The sequence below is a fragment of the Pithys albifrons genome, chromosome 19, assembly GCF_047495875.1.
Source record: "Pithys albifrons albifrons isolate INPA30051 chromosome 19, PitAlb_v1, whole genome shotgun sequence".
Taxonomy (NCBI): domain Eukaryota; kingdom Metazoa; phylum Chordata; class Aves; order Passeriformes; family Thamnophilidae; genus Pithys; species Pithys albifrons.
The window spans coordinates 3,827,030-3,846,901 of NC_092476.1; the positions used below are offsets into that span (position 1 = coordinate 3,827,030).

Here is a 19,872-nt window from a genome sequence, read left to right on the forward strand (position 1 = left end):
CTCCCACTGTCGGTACCGGGATACCGGGAGATGCTCCCATCGCTGGTACCGGGATACCGGGACTGCGGGCGGTGAGCGCGGCTCGGGAGCCCCCGGCCGCCGGCTGGCGGTACTGCACCGGGACACCGGGGACCGGGACGGCACCGGGAGAGAGGCGGGGCCAGGGAGGCGCAGAGCCGGGTCTCAGAGGCACAGAGCTCGGACGATGCTCCGTGCTGGGAATGCATCAAGATCAAGTATCGTGTCCAACGTTTTATGTCCCACCGCTCTGCATGAAAACAGCCACACCGAGGTGTGTCTTACAGCAAACCCTGTGATTCCAGGAGCAATGGAAACCTTTCAGCAGGTTCAGCCTTCCCCCAGGACAGTCTCCTCCTCACCACAGTTAGGAGCAAATTCTCTTCTGGGAGGGTGGGCAGGCCCTGGCACAGCTTGCCTAGAGAAGCTTGGAGCAGCCTGGTGTGGTGGAAGGGGGTTGGAATGAGATGAGCTTTAAGGTGCCTTCCAACCCAAACCATTCCATGAGTCTGTGATGGTGTTCCATACCCACTGGGCACCCTGAGGACTCCCCAGCATAGGGGCGTGTAGAGCCTGGTACCACTGGGTTCTGAGCTCTGCAGACTCTGCCGGGATCTCCAGGATACCAACTTCCCAATGGAGCTGCCTGTAAAATGGGCACAGATGTGCTGACCTGCACAGAAACTCCCAAGGTCACCAGTGGGATAACTGAGAAGGTTTTGTGTGGTGTTATCAGTAATATCCATTTCAATGGTCTGTGCAGCACCAGTCATGTTCCCCTTCCAGAGCCTCCCTGCTGTTGCTGCCACCCTGACCCCCACCCCAGCACGGTTTCAAGCCAAACATTTTCTTCCTGTTTTTCTGAGGGTGCGGCTCTTGTTTCATCTCCTTAGGTGAAGCTGATACAGCGAGTGAGTCTCTATGGCAACAGATGTTTATCGAGCCCCTGAGATGAGGCACAGGGTTGGGGAAATGCACCGCAGCATCTGGGATGGGTCTGGGGGTGCTGGAATACCACGCTGGAGGGGCTGGAACTGATCCTGTGGGACGGTGGGTGTCCTCCCTGTCCCTCAAGCCCCCGTCTGGCTGAGGGACTCAGGGCTGCTTCCTGCAGAAGGAAGTTTGAATTTGTATGAAGCCCTTTCACCTCAGCCCTGCTGCAGAGTGGATCTGGTGAGTCTGGCACAATGGCACAGGCTCTGCGTGGCTCTGGAGTTTGGCATTTCCCATTTTTGTCCACAGCCATAGGGACATAAGGACAAGCAGGACAGTGCTGAGGGCACCCAGGACTCTTGGGGCAGGGGCTGGAAGTGTCGATTGACCTTGGTTTGCCTCCGAGGCTCCCAGCCCAGGTGGCTGCCTTGACTGGAGCAGGCTGGTGCCATGGCCTGCCTAGCACTGTGGCAAGCAGTTCCACAGGCACACAAAACCCGCGGAGACCACGGGCAAACAGGGCACGTGTCTGTCCGGGTGGGAGCCCTTCCAGGCGTTCCTGGGGTCCGTTACCTGATGGGAGTTAGAACACTCCGCCCCAGCATCCCAGAAGGAGAGCAAGTCCCAGCATCAGCGGCAGATTCTCGGCGGGAGGGAGAGGAGCACCCGAACCTGCAGAGCCGAGAGGGGGGTCAGTGCCAGCCCTCCCCCGGGGGGCAGCACCCTCGTCCCGGTGCCAGGGACACGGTGATCCCCGCCTGGTGTCCGAGTGCGGGGGGCCCCAGCGGCGGAGGGGGCGGCGAAGGGGATGGCGGAGGGGATGGCAGAGGGAGGGGCACGGGCCGGTGCCCCGGAGCCGCCGGACGGTGGCGGGAGCGGCCGCCGCCGCCAGGTGTCGCTGTTCCCGCGGGAATCGCGGCGGAGCGCAGCGCTCCCGGTGCCGGTGCCGGTGCCGGTGCCGCTCCCGGTGTCCCTCCCGGTGCCGCCCCCGGTGCCGCTCCCAGACCCGCTTCCGGCGCCTCTCCCCGTGCTCACTGATGCTCCCAGTGCCTGGCCTGCCACCACCCCCGCTGCCCATTGCCACTCTCGGTGTCTGTTGCTGTTCCTGGTGCCCATTGACACTTCCAGCGTCCACTCACAGTGCCTGTCACTGTTGCTGGTGCCACTGTCACCCCCAGTGCCCGCTGCTACTCCCAGTCCCACCACTGCTCCCGGTGCTCACCACCGCTCCCATTGTCCTCCGGCTCATTGTCACCACCGCTCCCAGTGTCCCCCGGCTCACGCAGCATGGACTTAGTGACCTCCAGGGAGCCGTCGTGAGGCTCAGGGGTGATGCCCAGCAGCTCACAGAGAAGGGCATAGACGTTGACGCTTTCAAAGGGCTCCACCACCAGTCCTTTCTTAAAGGCCGGTCCCACGGCACGAAAGATGGTTTTCATGTTCATATCCTCATTGTCGAAACCGTGTTCCCCTTTATTGAACTGGACCTTGAACCTCTGGAGGCGAGAGTGAGGACATGAGCACCCCAACCCCTCCAGCCCCAGCCTAGCCCCAGGGGCAGCAGCACTGCTGGGTGCCCCTCCATGTCTCCCATCTTGCGTGCCCTGTTCTGCTCCTGCAGGGTTTGATGGTCAGGTTGGTTCCTTTTAGTTATGTAAGTTGGTCTATTAGTGTTAAACTCTGCAGAAGCTGGAGGTGCTCCCAGACACCCCTCTCCAGCAATTACATCCCGCAAGTCCCTTCCCTAAATTTCAATGCATCCAAAATCTGTTGTATTGTGGAGCTTCCAATGGGAAGCTGCCTGCTGGCCTTGACATTGGGCCTTCCCTTCATGCCAGGCTAGGAGAGGATCCTGCCACAGATATTTGTGTTCATGCAAGTCCTACCCCAAGGCTTCTGGATATTTTATCTTCTCAACAGCAGAGAAGATCTTTACACAAAGAGCTTGCATTTCCATCTGCTTATAGGGAGACTAATCGGCACAAAGGCCTAAAGGTGTGAGTGCTGGGGTGCTGTGAGAGGGAGAGGAGAAAAGAGGCTCATTGCAAAGGAAAGTAGGATATGCCTGTGCATACACCTTACCCCATGGATCACATATCCTGGATCGCTGTATAACACAAGTGGGGTGATCCGAGGATGGTTGGCATAGTGGAATCTCTTTGGAAACTCTTCTTTCTTGTACACGTGCAGGTTTGGGTGAGCATTTTTCAGGACTGAGTACACATGCTCTAATTTCCCTTCTTTTGGCACTAGAAGTCCATTTGGTCCATAATCTAAGAGTTCAAAGTCGATGTCTTTGAATGTGAAGTTGTTTATGGTCCGGATGTGAATCTCATTGCTCTTTATGACAGTCTCCATGCCATGGTCAGATGTGATGATGAGGTTGAGGTTTGGTTCCAGGCCACTTTCCTGGATACGCTGCCTCAAGTAACCAACAGTTCTGTCCACCTGCTTGATCATGTTTTTCCTCTGTGTGGATTCAGGGCCATACTTGTGTCCTGAGGAGTCTGGCTCTCCGAAGTACAGTGCAATGAAGTCAAGGTTGTCCACTGTGAACCATTCTATCACTGTGTCTATGTTCTGCCTCCAATTGGTTTCGTTGCTGTAGTTGAAGAAAAGAGGCTCCACCAACTTTTTGTTCACTTCTTCCCCTTGGTATTTTGCTCTTCCTCCAGGAAAGTAGATAGAGCCTGTCTTCAAACCCTGTGAGTGGAGACACTCCATGAACTTCCCTGAACTTGCTTGGCAGTGTCTGTCCATCTATCAGTGTAGCCACCTCCTAACATGGTTAGTTCATTCAGCCCCCAATGTCTACCACTGCCTCTAATGAGTTTTTTTGTTCATTGTCAATTGAAAGTGATTAATTGAAAGCACTGCCCTTGGCATGCTGGTTTTCTCACCAAGTTAGCAACACCAGTTAGAACTTTGGAACCAGTGACCCATTTGCAGCTTGCACAGACCCTCTAGTTCTTGATCATCAAGATATTAAGGTGTGTTTTATTCAAGTCAGAGAAGCCTATTTGTAAATACAGGCAAAACGTGTGTGTCTTGGGCCAGGTCTCAGGTCCTGTCTTAAAACCAGGTTCAAAGCCTGCTGGGCTTGCTGCAGTCACCAGGGAAGAGGGAACTGGCCCCCAGGGCTGCCACCGACCTTGGAACCCCTGGCCTCAGGATGTTCTCTAAGGAACTGACTAACGCTTCTTTAAACAGGAACAGTATAACCTGTTTTATTAATGTCTTAATAAAGCTGAAATGCATCTATTATTTTTTTCTATTTTTAACAGAATTATCATAATTATTCCTGCCAGTGTCAGGGGATTTCTGTTTCTTGCTGGTCTAATTAGCCTGACGTTCTCACAAAGGCTGGGAGCTCAGAGCCACCAGGGATCATGGCATGCCCACAGCTTTTCCTGCAGGATGCCAGGTGGGATGGGTCTGTGAGGGGGTCTCTGCATGTGAGGAGGTGCCACACTTGCCTGTTTCTGGGCGGTGATCCAGATGGGCAGGCTGCCATTGTCCCACCAGCTGTTTATGCCTTGTGTGGTGTAGTAAGGCAGCTTCACACCTGTGCTGGTGTTGAACCACATGTTGTGGATCACCCCATGGTTCTCCAGGTATCTCCCTGTGGAGGAGACAAGGGGCGGGGGTGAACCTGGCTGCGTTTGGAGGGTCTCACCCCTGCGCTGGGTGATGGGTTGGCTTGGGTCAGCAGGGACCTTTGGCCTCCCCCTCACAGCTCTCCCTTTGCCCCTTCCTCCTACTGCCTCATGCAAAGTTGGGTCCTGGGGTAAGGAAGGAGATGCTGGGGGAATGCTTCCTCCCATGTAGGTGGGTTGTTATCTGGTGGGTCTCACTTGGACCAAGCTCGGCACTGGTGCCACCTGCAATTTCTCCTGCCCTCTCAGCATGGGCAAGTTCTGTTATTTTGTGTTTACCTAAACCCACGAGTTCATTGAGCAGGAGAAGTTCCCATTAGAAGGGAGCGTTTTGCACTTTGACTCTTATATTGTGTGCTATTTTTATTATACTGGTCCTGAGGACTGCGTAGTCCCTTCTGTGTGATATCCCCATGCTCCCTCATATTGACACTGCCTCCCTGCCTTTGCCCATCAGCAGATTTCATTAGCATGCTCTACTCTTTTATGCCAAGGTTATTAATTAAAATCTTAAATAAGATTGGCTCCAAAATCGATTCTTCAGGAATTCCCCTGGTGCCCTCCCTCCAGCTTGACAATCTCCTCTCAGCATCCCCTGCATCCTCTTCCCATAGCTCCTCAATTCCTCATGTTACAGATTTTGTACTAATCTTCATCTTCTCCATCTTAACTAATGATTTCCCATGTGGCACTGTATCAAATGCATTACTGAAGTCCAGAAAGATTAAATTTAGAGCATCTCTCTTGTTTAAAAAATAAGTTATCCTATCAAAGGATGCTATCATGTTGGTCTGGCACTATTTACCTTTGATAAATACAGGTTCAGCTCATGGAATCCCAGGATGGTTTGAGTTGGGAGTGACCTTAAAAACCATCCCATTCCACCTCCCTGCCATGGACAGGGACATCTTCCACTACACCAGGTTACACCAAGTCCTATCCAACCTGGCCTTGAACACTTCCAGGGACGGGGCAGCCACAGCTGCCACAGGGCCTCACCACTCACAGGAAAGAATTTCTTCCTCATATCTGATTTAAATCTACCATTTCTGCAACCCTTGTGTTTTCTCTGCTCTAAAGCTCTGTGTGCTGCTGGGGATGGAGCTCCTGATTTTGTGTCCTTCACTGAGGCAAAGATGCTGAGGTACTCACCGGTCAGCAGCGTGAAGTGGCAGGGGCTGGTGAGGGTGACATAGGCAGGAGTCATGTACTTGGCCTTCACCCCATCTGCAGCCATAGCATCAAGGTTGGGGGTGTCCACGTCCTGGTCATAGTTCCACCGAAAACCGTCAAAGGACACCAGGAGGAGTTTGCTGGGTTTGGATGCCTGCTGCAGGGGGATGCATCTTGCTGAGGAGAACGCAGCAAATAGGAGCCCCAGTGACAGGAGCATCTTTGTGCCCTTGAACTGGAATAGCTCTGATGTCTGAAGAGCTCACATTAATATGTGCAGAATGGGACTAAGTTCAGTCCTTATCTAATCTTCAGTTGATAATTGGGTGCCTGGCTTCAGCCAGCACCTTGTATCGGAGCCTCTCTGCTTGTGTCTCATTGCAGTAGATTAGCTTAAATTTCCTGATGGGTCAAACACCAAATCTGCCTCTTCCATCAGCAGCAGTGGGTGCTGTTTTGGTGTGCATGAATGGGAAGGATTGCTGCTGTGGTGGATTTGGAACTGACCTCCATAGCCCTCCCATGCACCCACCTCCACCCCCTCAGCTCATTGTGGTGTCCTCTCCCCCCTCCTGGCTCTTGGTGTCCTGCTCTGTGGTTGGCAGTTCAGCCTCAGAAGGTGACTCACCACCCCAGGGCTACTCGTTCACCTGGAGATGGGGGCTCAGAGGCTCAGGGAGGAGCTTGGATTTACCCAAGGTTCTCTGGTGTGGTTTTGTGGAGCTGAACACAGGGGAAGGAGGATCTTTCCTGGATCCTGGCCATACATCAACTCCCAGAGATGCTCCAGAGGGTGAGCCCAGCTCTGAAGTCCCTGTATCTCATGAGCTCAGTTCCCAGTGCCCAGGCTCTGTTGGTTACCGTGGATGACCCTCATCCACACATTGCTGAGTTTCACCCTATCAGCATCCCATTTTATCAATACCTGCTGGTTTATGGTTTCTCTATCATTGCTGACAACTCATTTCTCAGCAAAACATAGTTTAAGACTTTTGTAGAGTTACATAACAGAGGTTGCCTTGGTTTCCTGGGCTCTGAACTCACAATCTTTATGTCTTTGTTGATCTCCCTCCACTCAGATTCCAGATTTATTCCTTGATGCTTTGCATCCCCTTCTCACCAAGCAGAGCTGTCTCCACCAGTCTCCCTTGCGTTGTCTGGGGTCTTTCCTTGGTGTTTTTCCCCAAGGTTGAGCTGCGCAGATGAGTCTCAGGCACATGGGTTCATCCTTCCTAGATGAGTGACAGTCTCTTTGTAGCCATGAGCATCCTGAGTACTCCCATCTGGGCCAGTTCCTTGGGGTGCATTGGCATCTCTTTCTCTGTGTGTGTGTTTCCCTGGTGTGACACAGGATAATCTCACAAGGGCACTGCAAGTGGTCCAGTCGTTCCCACTGGGGGCCTATGGCCAACACCAGCTGGGAGTGCAGCCTTAGATATTCTGTTTGCAGGCAGTGGAACTGCTGGGATGGATCCTGCCCTGAGGCCTGAGCCCTGAGCCAACCCTTCCTGCTAACAGAGGCCATGGAGTGGATGTTGGACTGACAGCATCCCAGAACCCTTCTGTCCCATTCCAGCACCTCTCTTTGCCAGCTCAGCACCCTTCACTGCCAGCCCAGCACCCCTCTCTCCCAGGCCTGACACTGCTGTTTACTCAAGGAACTATTTTTTATCAGTATTTGCTGCCCTAGGTCTAATATTGTCCTTCATCGAGGACAGAGGCTTCTGGCAGCACTGAGGGTTTAAAGGGCTCACATGATAAACGTGTTATCATTTACTAAGCTCAGGGAAATTCCTAAATATTCAGTGTGTTGTTCCGAGGTGGGTCACCAAGTCCCTTTGCCACTGCTAACAGAGCGGGGAAGGTCCTGATAACGTATCATGTTCATCGATTCTACTGGGAGGGAAGAGATGATCAAGAACGAAGCACTGCACTAATCTCTGAGGAATATTTGATAACAGGAGTATTTCAAAGCACATTGTGATATTTGGTATCTGAGGAGCACAAGGCACAAATGAAGAACATCACCTTTGGCCATGCTGCCTGGGGACACTGTGAGTTCTGCCTAAAAGGGCTGATTTTGCACTAACAACACCCCAGGTGCTCATTCCATATGTGGATGTACCCAAGGGACCATGGCTGCTCTGGGCCCACTGTGTCCCTGCTCAGCGTCCTTCAGAGCACGGGCTCCATGCTGACAGCACCTGCATCCTTGGAAACACTCCTGAGAGCAGGAATGAGCTCTCAGCCCTGGCAGCTCATTGGGGACCATGGTCTCTCTTAAGGCACCTTGTGGCTGACACTGTCCATCCTGCACTTGTGCACCAATTAACTCTGTGAAGACTGATGAAGGGGATAAAAAATAGAGACCACGAGCCCAGAGAAGTTACTCAACAGTGGAAGTGCCACCCCTGGGGGCCCAGCCTGTTTCCAGCCTTTGGGAAGTGATGTGCTCAGCACCCCACTGACAAACACACATCTCCCTCTGACATGTGGACACGTGGGCAGTGCTGGGCAGTGTTGGGGAGCAGTTTGGGCAGCGTGGGCTGTGTGGGTTTCCTTCTTTGTTTTTTCATTTTCAAAGGGATAATCAGATTGCAAATTTCTCAGGGTGCCCACCTGAATTTCAGTCAGGAATGTCATACTTTGTCCCACATGAGCATCACTCAGTTCCATGGGGATCTGTTACCACCATGGCCTGGGCTGCTCTCTGGTGGTAGGGCTGACCAGCTGGGAACACCTGGACTAGCTCCATCAGTGATCCTGTCCAGCTAGAGAGAGGAGGCTGAGGGATGTGTTATAAAAGCCCCCACCCTCTCAGAGCCGTTTTGGTGCTGCTCTGCCTGAGCACAGAGGAAGGAAATGCTGGGAAATGGAAGGGTGGCAGAGCCCTGGATCTGAGCGACTGCAGGAAAGGTGTGAGACTGTGGCATCTTGGGGTGGGTGGCTTCAGCCCCCCCAGGAAAGGCTGAGCTGCAGGTGGCTCTGGTACACTTGGGTATAACGTGGAGAATTAGTTGATGGAAAGCAAGTGAGTGGTTTGCTTTGCTCACCCCACTGTGCTGCCTGGAGTAGTTCTGCCCTGCCCTGCCCCGCCTCATCCCAATGGCGCTGGTGTTGCATATGCCATGGAAAGAGGGTGATGGAAGGAAAAAGAGAGAGAGAAGGTGGCAGGAGAGTGAGGAGGGAACTGAACAAGGCAGCTGTGGTTGCCCTGGCTTGCTCTTGCAGTAATCTCACCTCCTTCATCAGTTTGGCACAGCTTGGATGCAGGGTGAGTGTTCTCAGTGCTCCTCTGGGCTCCCCACCCATGGCTGTGGAGCACCACTGGCGGGATAAGCTTGCAGTATCATTAAAACCTCTTGTGCCAGGACCTTGTGGTTAAACTGCCTCATGAGTAGAACAAGGGGAGCTGCAGCTGAGGGGTCTGGCGTGACTAGAGGGAGTCGTGCGGAGCTGCTTGGGGTGGGATGCCCCTCGGAGAGGTGCTCAGAGTGATGGGTATGGTAACAGCCACAAGGTCGGGAGTAGGGCAGCACCGACAGGGCATTGGATGGAAGCAGGAGCAGCCCCGGGCTTGGCCCGAGCCCTGATGCAGATGGAGGGAGGAAGGTGGTTCGGCCAAGCAGCTTGGAAAGGTTGGGGAAAAAGGAAGGAGGTGGGAAAAGAAGCTTTGAGGGCCGCAGGGGGCTTCTTGGGCAGAACCTGGATGCTGATACCAACTGACAAAGGTTTGGGTCTTACCCCTGGGAAATTGCTCCCTTAGTACTTTTGAGAGTCCTGGGCCTGCGGGAGCTGATGTGGGAGCCGTGGTCTGCGGTGTCTCTGCAGGTCTGGCCGCGGAGCTGGACCCACTTGCCAGCGCGGGGGTGGCTGCAGAGACCCCGAGATTTCCCATTTTCCGGAGCCCGCAGGTGGCGCTGTTCGGCCGCGGCGGGTCCTGGGATCGGGGATAGAGCCCCGAGCGCCAGGATGGCCGGGAGCATCTCCTGGGGTCGAGGATGGGATTCCAGCCCCGCCGGGAGAAGGCAACCCACCCCGGGGAGGGACCCCGAGGGACAGCCGATTTCCTTCCCTTTTCCGTCATACACGGGAACTCTGCCTCGAGCACAGTCCCCGACTGGGACACTCTGAGCCAGCTCCGCGTCCGTAGCGGCTCCCCGAGGTCTCTCCTCACGCTGCTCCTCCCGGATGGCTCTGGGCCAATCGGGCTCTGGCCGTCCAGATTTGGCGAGTGCGGAAAGGGACTAGCAGGGGTCAGGATTGAGAGGGACAGCCTTGGAGCACGAGCGGGAGTTCAGCGCGAGGGTCAGGCTGCCTGGAGGAGCCGGCAGGGGTTTGATGGAGCCCGGGGAGGGTCTCAGCGCCAGGGCTGAGTCAGCAGCAGCGCTGTCAGAGCCCTAAAGGTTGTGCCCACTCATCGTCTGCCTTCCCCAGTGCTAAATTTGCTCATGGGTTGAAAATCAAGACTCTCCTGAGGAATCCCTGTGTGTGGTGATTCAGCCACATGCTGGCACCACCCGGACGGGCTGCAGGCATGCTGGGGCGGGGAAGCACGGGGGCATCGCTCAAGGTTGGGGCCTGGCAAACCCTGACTCAGCAGCAGCTCTGTTTACTGGGGTTGGTGCAACCCCTTCTTGGGAGAGTGACCTCTTTGCTGTCTAGTTTGAACTTCTTTCAAATGAGGGTCCTTGGGGAGGGATCCAGCCAGTGCTCAAGGTGAGGAGAGAGGCAAAAGGATGAGAGCAGGGAGGAAAACTATCTCTTGCTCTCCATAGCCAAGCAATATCCCTGGAGGATTATGAGGGGCCCAAGTCCCTTCTCTTCCCTGCCATCATCAGTTCCATTCCCTGATCACTGGTGCTGATACCCATATCTAGTCCAGGGTCCATGATGCTTCCCAGGGCTCAGCACGAGACTCCTCAGCAGCCCATGGCCTGGACTCCTCTTTCTGTTCCCTATTGGGGTCTCAGACCTGCAGAAGAGGTCAGCCCTGTCTTGTGGACACAGCTGGGCTCTGCTCTCCACTTGGGACCCTTCCTCTGCTGTTCAGTTAATTCCAGCATCGACCACTCCATCTGAGCCCATGGCTCTTCCTCAGCTGTCTTAGCTAATGGCTGTGTCTGCTTCCCATTGATCCTCATCTGCAGAGCTCATTGATTAAGTACATTTCTTATTACACTTAATGGTATTTTACTCCTCTCTGTGCTTCCCTTGTGCCAGCTAGTCACCCTATGCCTGTTGGGAGGAGAATTCCTTTGCTCAGAGAAATGTCCCTCCTTTGTGCTGGCCCTGCTCTCCCCTCCAGCCACCACCCTGACTGCCCTTCCTCCTGCTCTCCCTGCCTGCCTCTTCTTTCTGAGCCAGGGCAATCCCTTTGCCTGGTGTCTTCCTGTTTTTTCTCCCTTGTCCCTGCTCCCATGCAGGGTTGATTTTCTCCCATGCAAAGCAACGAGGCAGCTACAGTTACTACGAGTGGCACAGCCCTGCTAGGGTGAGAGGCACTGGCCAGGGCACTGTGTTCTCCCCATACCGACACCTCCATGCTCACCACACTCTCCTCACTCTGTGCCTCACCTCCTTTCAACTCTCTCACATGCATCATTCAAAAGCCAAAACGTTATTGGGCATAAAATATTTACTTAACTGAGCTTTTTGCAAATATTCCCCTCCATTATTTTCTCTCCTTTTGGGAGCAGACACTACTTCTCCTGTGCTCTCAAATGGCTTCTCTTAAATAATACAACAAGAACATACGAACACCCAATAGCCTTTTCCTTTCTCTTGAAATACCGATAAATATAACTGTGTCACCAATCCATTACAGCCACACCAGGGCTGTGCTCAGGAACACCCAGCAGCACAGGCCCTGCCTGTGGAATCAGCTCACTGCTTGGGAGTGGGACAGGCAGGGAAGGTGCTTAAGGAGGGAGGAGAAATACAGTAGAAGGTCTGACATGATGCAGAGTATTAATAAAGAAATGTTCCTTTCAGAAGGGACAGCTGAAGCTTGTCAGAGGGAGTGCAGGAACGAGCACACCCAGTCTGATTCCTATTAGGATGGTGGGATAAATGCCTGAAACAAAATCCTCTCCATTAGGGAAGTGGCTGGCTCTGGGGAGGCCAGCCTGAGGCATGGGGTGCCAAAGGATGTGTCCCTGCTGGGTGGGACATGTCTTGCTGCAGGCACCTCCTAAGGAACAGGATATGATATTTTAGGAGTTTGAGAAAGTCAGGGAGGGAAGGTGTTATTCTTAGACGTAGATGTGGGAAAGGGTGGGCTGATGAGCATGTTCTCCCCACATATGAAGGCACATTCACAGCTGTCCCCGCCATGGACTGGTGCTTGGGTCCAGGGGGACTCTTCCCACAGAGTGTGCCAGGCCAGGTCTGTGCCCTCTTTGGAGCTGTGGCTTCCATGAATGTGGAGAATCTCACAGTGCAAATGGCTGGGGCTCAAAATGGCAGGTGGAGGTTTCCCAATCCAAGTAACACCGATGAGAACACACAAAGCTGTGACACTGACCTTTAATTTCATATTTCCTACTCAGGAAAAGTGACCTTCCAGCACTGTGGGTAGTTCTGTGAAAATGCCATCTCCAAGCCAGTGTCAGTCAAATCAGGCAAATTGCTTGTTAGTTGTTATTAGGGAAGAGACCACAAGGAAGTGGGTGGCAGCATGTGCTGCAGTGCTCTGGGCTGTGCCATGGTGCCAGCGCTGTGTGGGTTTGCTGGCCCAGCCACAAACAGGAGGGAGTTGAACTAAGAAAGTAAAGGAAAGGATGACAGGGCTGGACAAAAGAAGGAGCAGCTTTTGTGTGAGTAGAACATAATAAACTAGAACTCTTTAGGCTAGAAGAGAGACAGTAGAGATGATCTAGGATAGTGTTCTTTAAATTCAGGAGTGGTATAAAGCAATAGGAAATGGATATTTACTAGTTCCCATCTAGGTGGCATCAAGTGAAACAATCAGGCTACAGGTTTAAAAACTAAATAAAGAAAATTATTTGCTTTGTTTCACGTAGACCTGAGCACACCATAGCTGTGAGGGGCCCTGCTGCAGTTGGAGCAGCTCGTGGAGGATGGATGTATTAGCAGTGGTCAGGTGGTGATGGGAATGCCAGGCCTGGCACAGGGAGGGCTTGGGCAGAGCAACGAGAGGAGCTCAGGCAGGTCCTGGGAGCCTGGGCCAGGGCCTTGCTCTGCTCCCCCTGAGCTATGACCTCCCTTCACCTGCTGCCAGCCTGGCATCCCATCCCATCCTGCGTGGAAGGGGGAATGCTGGGGCTGAGCATGGCCGCATGGATGGTGGGCAGGAGCTGGGGAGCAGGGGTGGAGCCTGGGAGCTCCGACCTGCAGCCGGGGCCAGGCTGCCGCAGCTGAGCACACGCGGCACTGCTGCTCTGTCCTTCCTCTCCCGTAGGAATCAGCTGTGAGCATCCCTGGCGCTCCCTGGGGCTGGGCTGGACGTGGTGTCACCTCCCTCCGGCTCGGGACATGCCGCTGCGTCACCGAGCGCCGTTTAAGCGCTTCCCTGTCGCGGGCAGGTGAGCAGCCCCCTCGCTGTAATGCCGGCAAATCCCGCTCCCGCCGAGCCGGTAATTGATTTCCCTGCCCGGCGCTGCCGCCCGTGGCGGTGCTGACACTCCCTGCCCGCTCTCCCTGCCCGCGCTGCCGTCAGCGCCCGCGACAGCCAGATCCTGAAATTATTGATAAACACTCATTGGGGCTGGAGCCTGGGAAATTGCCAGCAACCCCAGCGGCTTTCTCGCTTGCCAGCATCATTTTTCTTGATGACAGCATGTTCCGAACTTTGGCAGGGAGGGCGCAGGGCCTCCGAGTAACTTTTTTTCTGTTTATGCATCGGTGGTTTTGAGAGAACCCTGCAAGAGATAGCAGAGAGGCTGGCGAGCCAGTTACCTCCGCCCTCCAGACCGGCCCTACAGAGCCCTGTGCTGGGCTGGATTCTGCTCGCAGCTCTGCCCTCGCAAGTCAGCCCTGCTCCTTCATCCCATTCAGTGCCTCTCCAGGCTCTGGAATTCTTGATTCAAACCTCAGGGATTTCTACTTCTTCTTCCAAATCCTCTGTTCCCACAGGCTGTTACCCCATGCCACGGCATCCACACAGGCAAGGGTGCTGGGCATGGTCTGAGCAGGAAAAGGAGTTGGCATGGGCACAGCAGGGTGATCAGGATGCCCCTCTCCAGAACCAGGACAGTCCTCATCACCATGGAGCCTGGCTGTGTCTGCCCTCCCAGAGGACAAAAATCACCTCTCACACTTTCTGATCCCAACCAGCCTGTGGAACTCTGCTGGCACAGCGCTCTGGCCCAGCTCACACAGCACATACAAATGCACACTGTGCATTGGGTCTCTCACTGTAACTCGTTCTGCAGCTTGGAGCATTTTTCTCTCCATGAGCTCTGCTAATTAGTGGGAGGTTGTGGATCAGGAACAGAGGGAAATGTCCTTCTGTGGTTCTGGCACTAGAAATAATTGAGCCATTTTTCACCTATGGCCAATCTAATTCAGTCCACATCTTGATTTTTCTCTTAATAGCTTGGGGATGCTGTTGGCAGCCATGGGATTCCCAGCCATGTCCAGAGCTTTTCAGTAATCGCCTGGATTTTGTGCTCTCTTGCTGACTGGTCACTTGTTTCTTCTTGGTTTGTGCTTCAGCTCCTCCAGGGGTGGGAAGTAGCAAGCTGCATTTGCCTCTGCACCAATATTCCCCAGTGCCTTTCCTGGGGCAGCAGTGGGGGACAGAGGACCTGGTGCAGCTCCTCCATGGGCAGCAACCACACGGCCCTGGACCCATCACCGAGGTCTGGTCCACTTCCCCTTCCCAGCCTGCCCTGATTACAGGCAGTGCTTCCAGCACCCTGGGCTTTCCACACCCTTACCTCAGCACACAGTGCATGTCCTGTGCTGGATGATGAGGTGGGTGAGGGACAGCAGCTCATTGAGCTCCCACTGTGTGGGAAGCAGCCTCAGCCCTGCTGCTTCCTCAGCTGGGTAGCTCACTCCATCCAGCCCATGGCCTCTGGGTGTGGGGCCAGCAGAGTTCTGGGCATGGGCATCACTGTGGCTCGCTGCGCTTCCACTGAAGTGACTGATCCAGCTCAGTGCCCAATGAGCACATTCTGGCACACCCTGGTACTCCCTAACTAGCAAACACCCCATTCCACCTGTCATGGAAATTAGGAAGTGTCTCTGCAGAGTCCCCTCAGTCCAGGTTCCCGGTGGTCCATAGAGCAGAGTTGGGGCAGGAGCAGCTCTCAGGAGGTGGCCAGGGCTCTGGGGGTACTCACTGCCCCCTCACACGGGCACTGTGCCAGTGCTGGGCCAGTGCTGTGCCAGTGCTGTGCTGGTGCCACGGTTTGCCGTGTCAGCCACTGGCCAGCCTGGAAAAGTGAAGATGTTCACAGCAAACTGAAAGGTGTGATTTATCAGTGTTAGTCCCCAGAGGCTCAGGGCCTGTCAGGAACCAAAAAATCCCATCCATCATACTGGGGGAGTGAGCTACCTCTTTTCCTTTTGGTGGGCTTTTCTGCCATTTTATTTCTCTGTATGGGAGCTGCAAGGGGCAGTGGTGGGGCTGGAGCAGAGCAGCAGCCTGAGAGCCAGCCCTGGGCACAGGGGCCTGGGACTTGTGAGCTGTGGGCATGGGTGATGCTTTGCTTTGTTGTGCGTTATGGAAACCTCTCCCCTCTGCAATGCATTTCAGGGGGCTGTGGCCTGTGTGAGGAGGTCTCCATCTTCTGAACAAAGAAGGGGCTCAGCTGCCCCCCCCAGCTTTCCCCTGACTCCCCCATCTGTCTGTAGATGTGTGTGTGCATCTGTGTGCAGATCTGATTGTTTGCTTCTTTCTAACATTTTCCTTTCCCAATGTTTATAGGCTATGGGATTGGAAGTGAAGCATTACTTAATTGCTGTCAGGCAAGGAGATGGGTTATAAAGTTGCCAAGGGAAAAAATAGCTCACTCTGGGCTAGAAGTAGGGGAGCAGGGCTGATGAGGAGAGGAGGGGGCGGAAGGCTGGGGGTGGTAAGAGATGAGTGGGGAGAAAGAACAAGAAGGGATTGGCAGGCAGAGAAGGAGCTGGCATGGGAAGGAGCTGCTAGGGCAGTAGGAGGGAGGCCAGGCAGGGGTGTGCTGGACAAGGGTCAACCTCCCTTAGGATTTCTGCTGTGTCCCCCTGGATTGTGGCATTTGCTTCCTCATGCCATGAGTGGAGCTGCTGGAGCACTTTACAGAGGGAAAATTGGGGAAGGAATCCCTCCCTGTCCTCCCCACTCTCCCTGTCCCCTCCATCTTCCCCAGTGCCAGAGACTCCTGGTGCCGCTGCTCGAGTTCCAGGCTCGTTGCTTGCAGCCCTCTTCATCTGCATCTCTTTCTTGTTTCCTTCATTATCTCCCCAGTCTAACCCTGCACCATGTCATCCTCATTGCACGGCTCCTCCCTCTCCCCAGTTGCCACATTACTGCAGCAAGGACTCCCTTTCCCATCTTTTAGTCTCAGCACTGTACATAAAAGCGCTCTGATGGCCATGGCGTGATAGCAAAGACAGAACTTAATTTCACAGCATTTTCATATAATACTCCATAAAACTGAACAAATTTGCTGGAGTCCAAATCCATCTCATTATGCAGAGCCATTGGAAGGGAGCTTTTCCATTTGGGGCCTTAGTGCTCAGTGAGAGGATGGTACAGAAGAAGGGAAAAATAATTAATTAGGTGCTGCTCTGGATCTTTGATCCTGCGTCACAAGGCACATTAAATAAACGCCTGGCTCATGAATAAACACTGCAGCGAGCCCTGTTTGCCTGGTCCCACATAGAAAATTTTTAGTGAGGCTGAAGGCGTGTGTGGGGAGATCCTTGGCCTGAGTCTGTGCTCCAGGAGGAGGAAATGGAGCAGGACAGGGAGAAGATGGATCACAGAGCACTCACCTGGGCAGGGGAGCAAGAAGCCTTGAGAAAGCATAAAGTGTGGCTTTATTCCCTGGCATCCCCCAGTGTCCTGGTGTGGGAAGGAGTGCTGGCTGGAGCTCCCATGCCCTGATTGATGGTAGTGCTGCTGCCCAGGGCAGGACAGTGCAGGGCCAGGCAGGTGGATTAAAATTGCAGCAGCAAAGGGAGAGGAGAGAGCTCACTTCATGTTGTGGTGTTAATTAATCTCTGAGCCAATGAGGATGCTCTCATCTGGTCTTTAGTTAATCCATAACCCAGAAATCCTCAAATTATGTCATTTGTTCAATACAGATGAAATTAATTACTCTGGGAAATAGGCAACAAGTTGCATTTCAATGCCCCTTGTTGCATAATCAGATCTACAGTGGGCGCGATGCAGCCGCAGTGGCAGCGGAGGGATCACCTGCAGCCAGCGTGAGACACTGAGCAGCATCTGATATAAACCTGCCACAGGGCTGGGTCTCACCAGGAGCCACAGACTGGCTCTTACCATGAGCCAGGGAGGCTGGGGAGGCTCTGCAGGATGCCCAGGGCCACATAGCCTGGGCAGGGATGTAGATGCTGAGTAGCCTCCACCGAGGGCTTTACACCCCACCTCAGCTTTGCTGCTCCATCCCTACTTATTGCCTCTTGTTGGGGTCACAGATACAGCTTGTTGGGCTTCCTGGGGCACCCAGAGGGAGAGATCCCCCTGCCAGCCCCCCGGTGTCTGTCGTCTTCCCCTGGGCTCTGGGCCTGCAGGGTGTGCCCCTTCCCCCTGTGACTTTGAGGCAGTGAGGGGAAGGTCCTCATCAGGATGGATCAGAAGAGCTGGGAAGAGAATAACAGTGATTTACTCGTTACTGGAGTTATTGTGGGGAGGGAGCTGTGGGCCGTGTGAGGCAGATGCAGCGGTGGCGGCTGCAGCAGCGCTGTGGGATGGCACGTGGGGCTGGCTTGGACCAGGGGGCTGGCTCTGCACCCCAGGGGGCTCTGCAGAGCCATGGGCAGGGCAGGCATTGCCCTTCTGCCAGCAGAGTTGGTGTTATCACCCAGATGAACAAGGGCTGTACCCCTGTCCCCTCCATAAAGAGGGAGCTCACCCACATCCTCATGGTGGCACTGGCATAGAATGGGCTCAGTGCTGGGAATGCCCTGTCAGGGTGCAACTGTTGCACAGCAGGAGCTCGTGCCAATGCCAGCTGTCACTAGTGCCCCTGAAACATCCAAATTCCTCTCCATAGAGAGGTCTGCAGCCTGGAGGTGAGCCTTTCTTCCTGGGAAAATCCTCAGGGGTGTTTGCTGGAGCCTGTTTGTGGCAGCCTGTGGGTGCCAGCACAACCATGGATCTTGTGGAGAGCACTAAGAGGGGTTCCCAAAGGTGTTCAAGTCACATGCTCAGCCCTGGTGTGCTCTCACCTTGCTGCTCTGATGTGCAAGTGACCAGTGGCTCCGAGCATTCCACAGCACATCCCAGACAGGCTTTTATGACAGGCCCCAGCCAGGAACAGGCTCTGGTGGCAGGATGAGTCCCCACATTGGGGGACCCCTCACCCCCTGTCCCTGATCAGATGGGGATCTGTAGGGAGCCCTTCCTGGAGGGAAAACTTTACCACAAGTGGTTAAGGCAGGTACCAGCTCACACACAACTAAAACGATAAGAGCTGTTGTAAAAAAAATCCATAGTGGTTGTTTGCTAAAATGGCTGTAATGAATTGAAAAATATGACAAGCCGATCAAGGCAGCAACTGGGAGGCATCAGAACCCTCAGCCTGGCTCTGCAGGCTCACCCAGGTCACCCGACACAGTGGAATCTTCTTGGAGACAAGAGAAATGTAATTTCTCTCTGCCCTATCAATTTAAATAAATTACCTATTAGATTAGCTGCACTTAAAATAAAGCAAGAAATCAATCCACCTGCCTTGGCTACTGTCAAACCCTAGTTTGCACCACAAAACCTGTAATTGCCAGCGGTCCCCATACAAGGAGAATGGCTGGAGGCAAAGGGCTGTGAGGGACTTGGGCTGTGCCTGGGGGGCAGCAGGGGGGACACAGCAGCAGAGATGCCCCTGAAGTACCTCACAGGTCAGCTCTCACAAGTGCCTGGACTTGTGTGGGCAGCCTGGCGCCAGCCTGGCAACAGTTCCAAGATCAGGCTGGCTGCTGGGATCTCCCCACACATCCCTGGCAATTGTCGCCTCAGAGCACCCAAAGCTGTGGAGCAGGTGGATGGTTTGATGTTGGATCCCACTGCTCCCACCACCCCCTGTTTGCTTCTCTGAATGGGTGAGCAGAACCAGAGCCCTGCCCACCAGGCAGAGCAGGATGGAGACAGGGATGGAGGCAGAGATGGGGACAAGAGGCAGGGATGGAGGGAGGAGAGATGGAGGCAGCAGGCAAGCAGGAGGCAGGGATGAGGCAGTGACAGATGCATGAGGTAGGGATGCAGGCAGGGTCCCCTGCGGGGAGCTGGGCAGGGTGAGATCCCAGGAAGCAGGGCAGGATCCCTGGAAGGCAGGGCAGATAGCGTGAGCAGCCTTTCAGACACGGCTGTTCTCTTTGGTTTTTTTCCTGCTGAAACTGCCTCCTTGTGCAAAGCTGCTCAAGCTCCTCGGATAAATTAGCATCCAGGGGATTGTTTTCCTCTACATTTTGTGCAGTTGCATAAGAGGGAGAAACAGAGGAGCCCAAGGAGCAGATTGCTTTGTAGAAGCATTAAACAGCCTCAGCCAGATCTCACGCCTTCAGCTGGATGAGGCTATGCCATGGGTGCTCGATGTAGCCGGGTTCTCTGGGTCAGCGTGGGCAAGACAGGGGAACCAGAGACTCTATCGGTCATCTCCCAGCTGTTCCCAGGTCTCCCAGTTTGTGGGATGGCCGTACCCAGCAGCAGCAGTGTCCACAGCCAACCCAGCCCCATCCCTCCTGCCCACAGCAGGCTGCTGCCTGGTGCTGGTCTCTGCCTCCTCCCCTGCTCAGAGGGGACTGAGAACTCCCATTTCAGGGAGCTCCAAGGAAGCTCCAGATATGCTGGTGTGGGAGCTTCGAGGGCTTCCCAGCAGGTGCCATTCCCAGCACAAGGAGAAGGAAGGTATCAGTATCCACTCAGCTGCCTCTCCCTGACCTGACCCCATTGATCGTT

At 54.3% G+C, this 19,872-nt stretch overlaps 2 protein-coding genes across 3 annotated transcripts in view; one reads left to right on the plus strand and one right to left on the minus strand.

The window, feature by feature from the left end:
* The window catches only part of RBFOX3 (RNA binding fox-1 homolog 3), a 145,593-nt gene that overhangs the window by 3,038 nt on the left and 122,683 nt on the right, over positions 1–19,872 (plus strand). The window contains exon 1 of one of the 2 annotated variants that reach the window (XM_071573550.1): positions 13,309–13,327. The exons of the other annotated variant lie outside the window; for it this stretch is intronic. The gene's annotated coding sequence lies outside the window, so the exon portion shown is untranslated. Of the gene's footprint in view, positions 1–13,308; positions 13,328–19,872 lie in introns of those variants that run through there. 2 annotated transcript variants of the gene reach the window in all.
* ENPP7 (ectonucleotide pyrophosphatase/phosphodiesterase 7) lies at positions 1,535–9,766 on the minus strand. The gene is made up of 6 exons (XM_071573991.1): positions 9,550–9,766; positions 5,760–5,957; positions 4,428–4,573; positions 3,034–3,654; positions 2,234–2,447; positions 1,535–1,623 (listed from the first exon to the last, which is right to left on the minus strand). Exons 1-6 carry the CDS (start codon positions 9,764–9,766, stop codon positions 1,535–1,537), a joined length of 1,485 nt encoding a protein of 494 aa, XP_071430092.1.

Coding starts and splice junctions, on each gene's coding strand:
- ENPP7 (XM_071573991.1), bottom strand. CDS start 9,766: ATGCTCCCGGCCATCCTGGCGCTCGGGGCTCTATCCCCGATCCCAGGA. Junction 5,958..9,549: donor CAGGCCCAGGACTCTCAAAA/GTACTAAGGGAG, acceptor CGTTCTCCTCAG/CAAGATGCATCCCCCTGCAG. Junction 2,448..3,033: donor CAGGATATGTGATCCATGGG/GTAAGGTGTATG, acceptor TCTCGCCTCCAG/AGGTTCAAGGTCCAGTTCAA.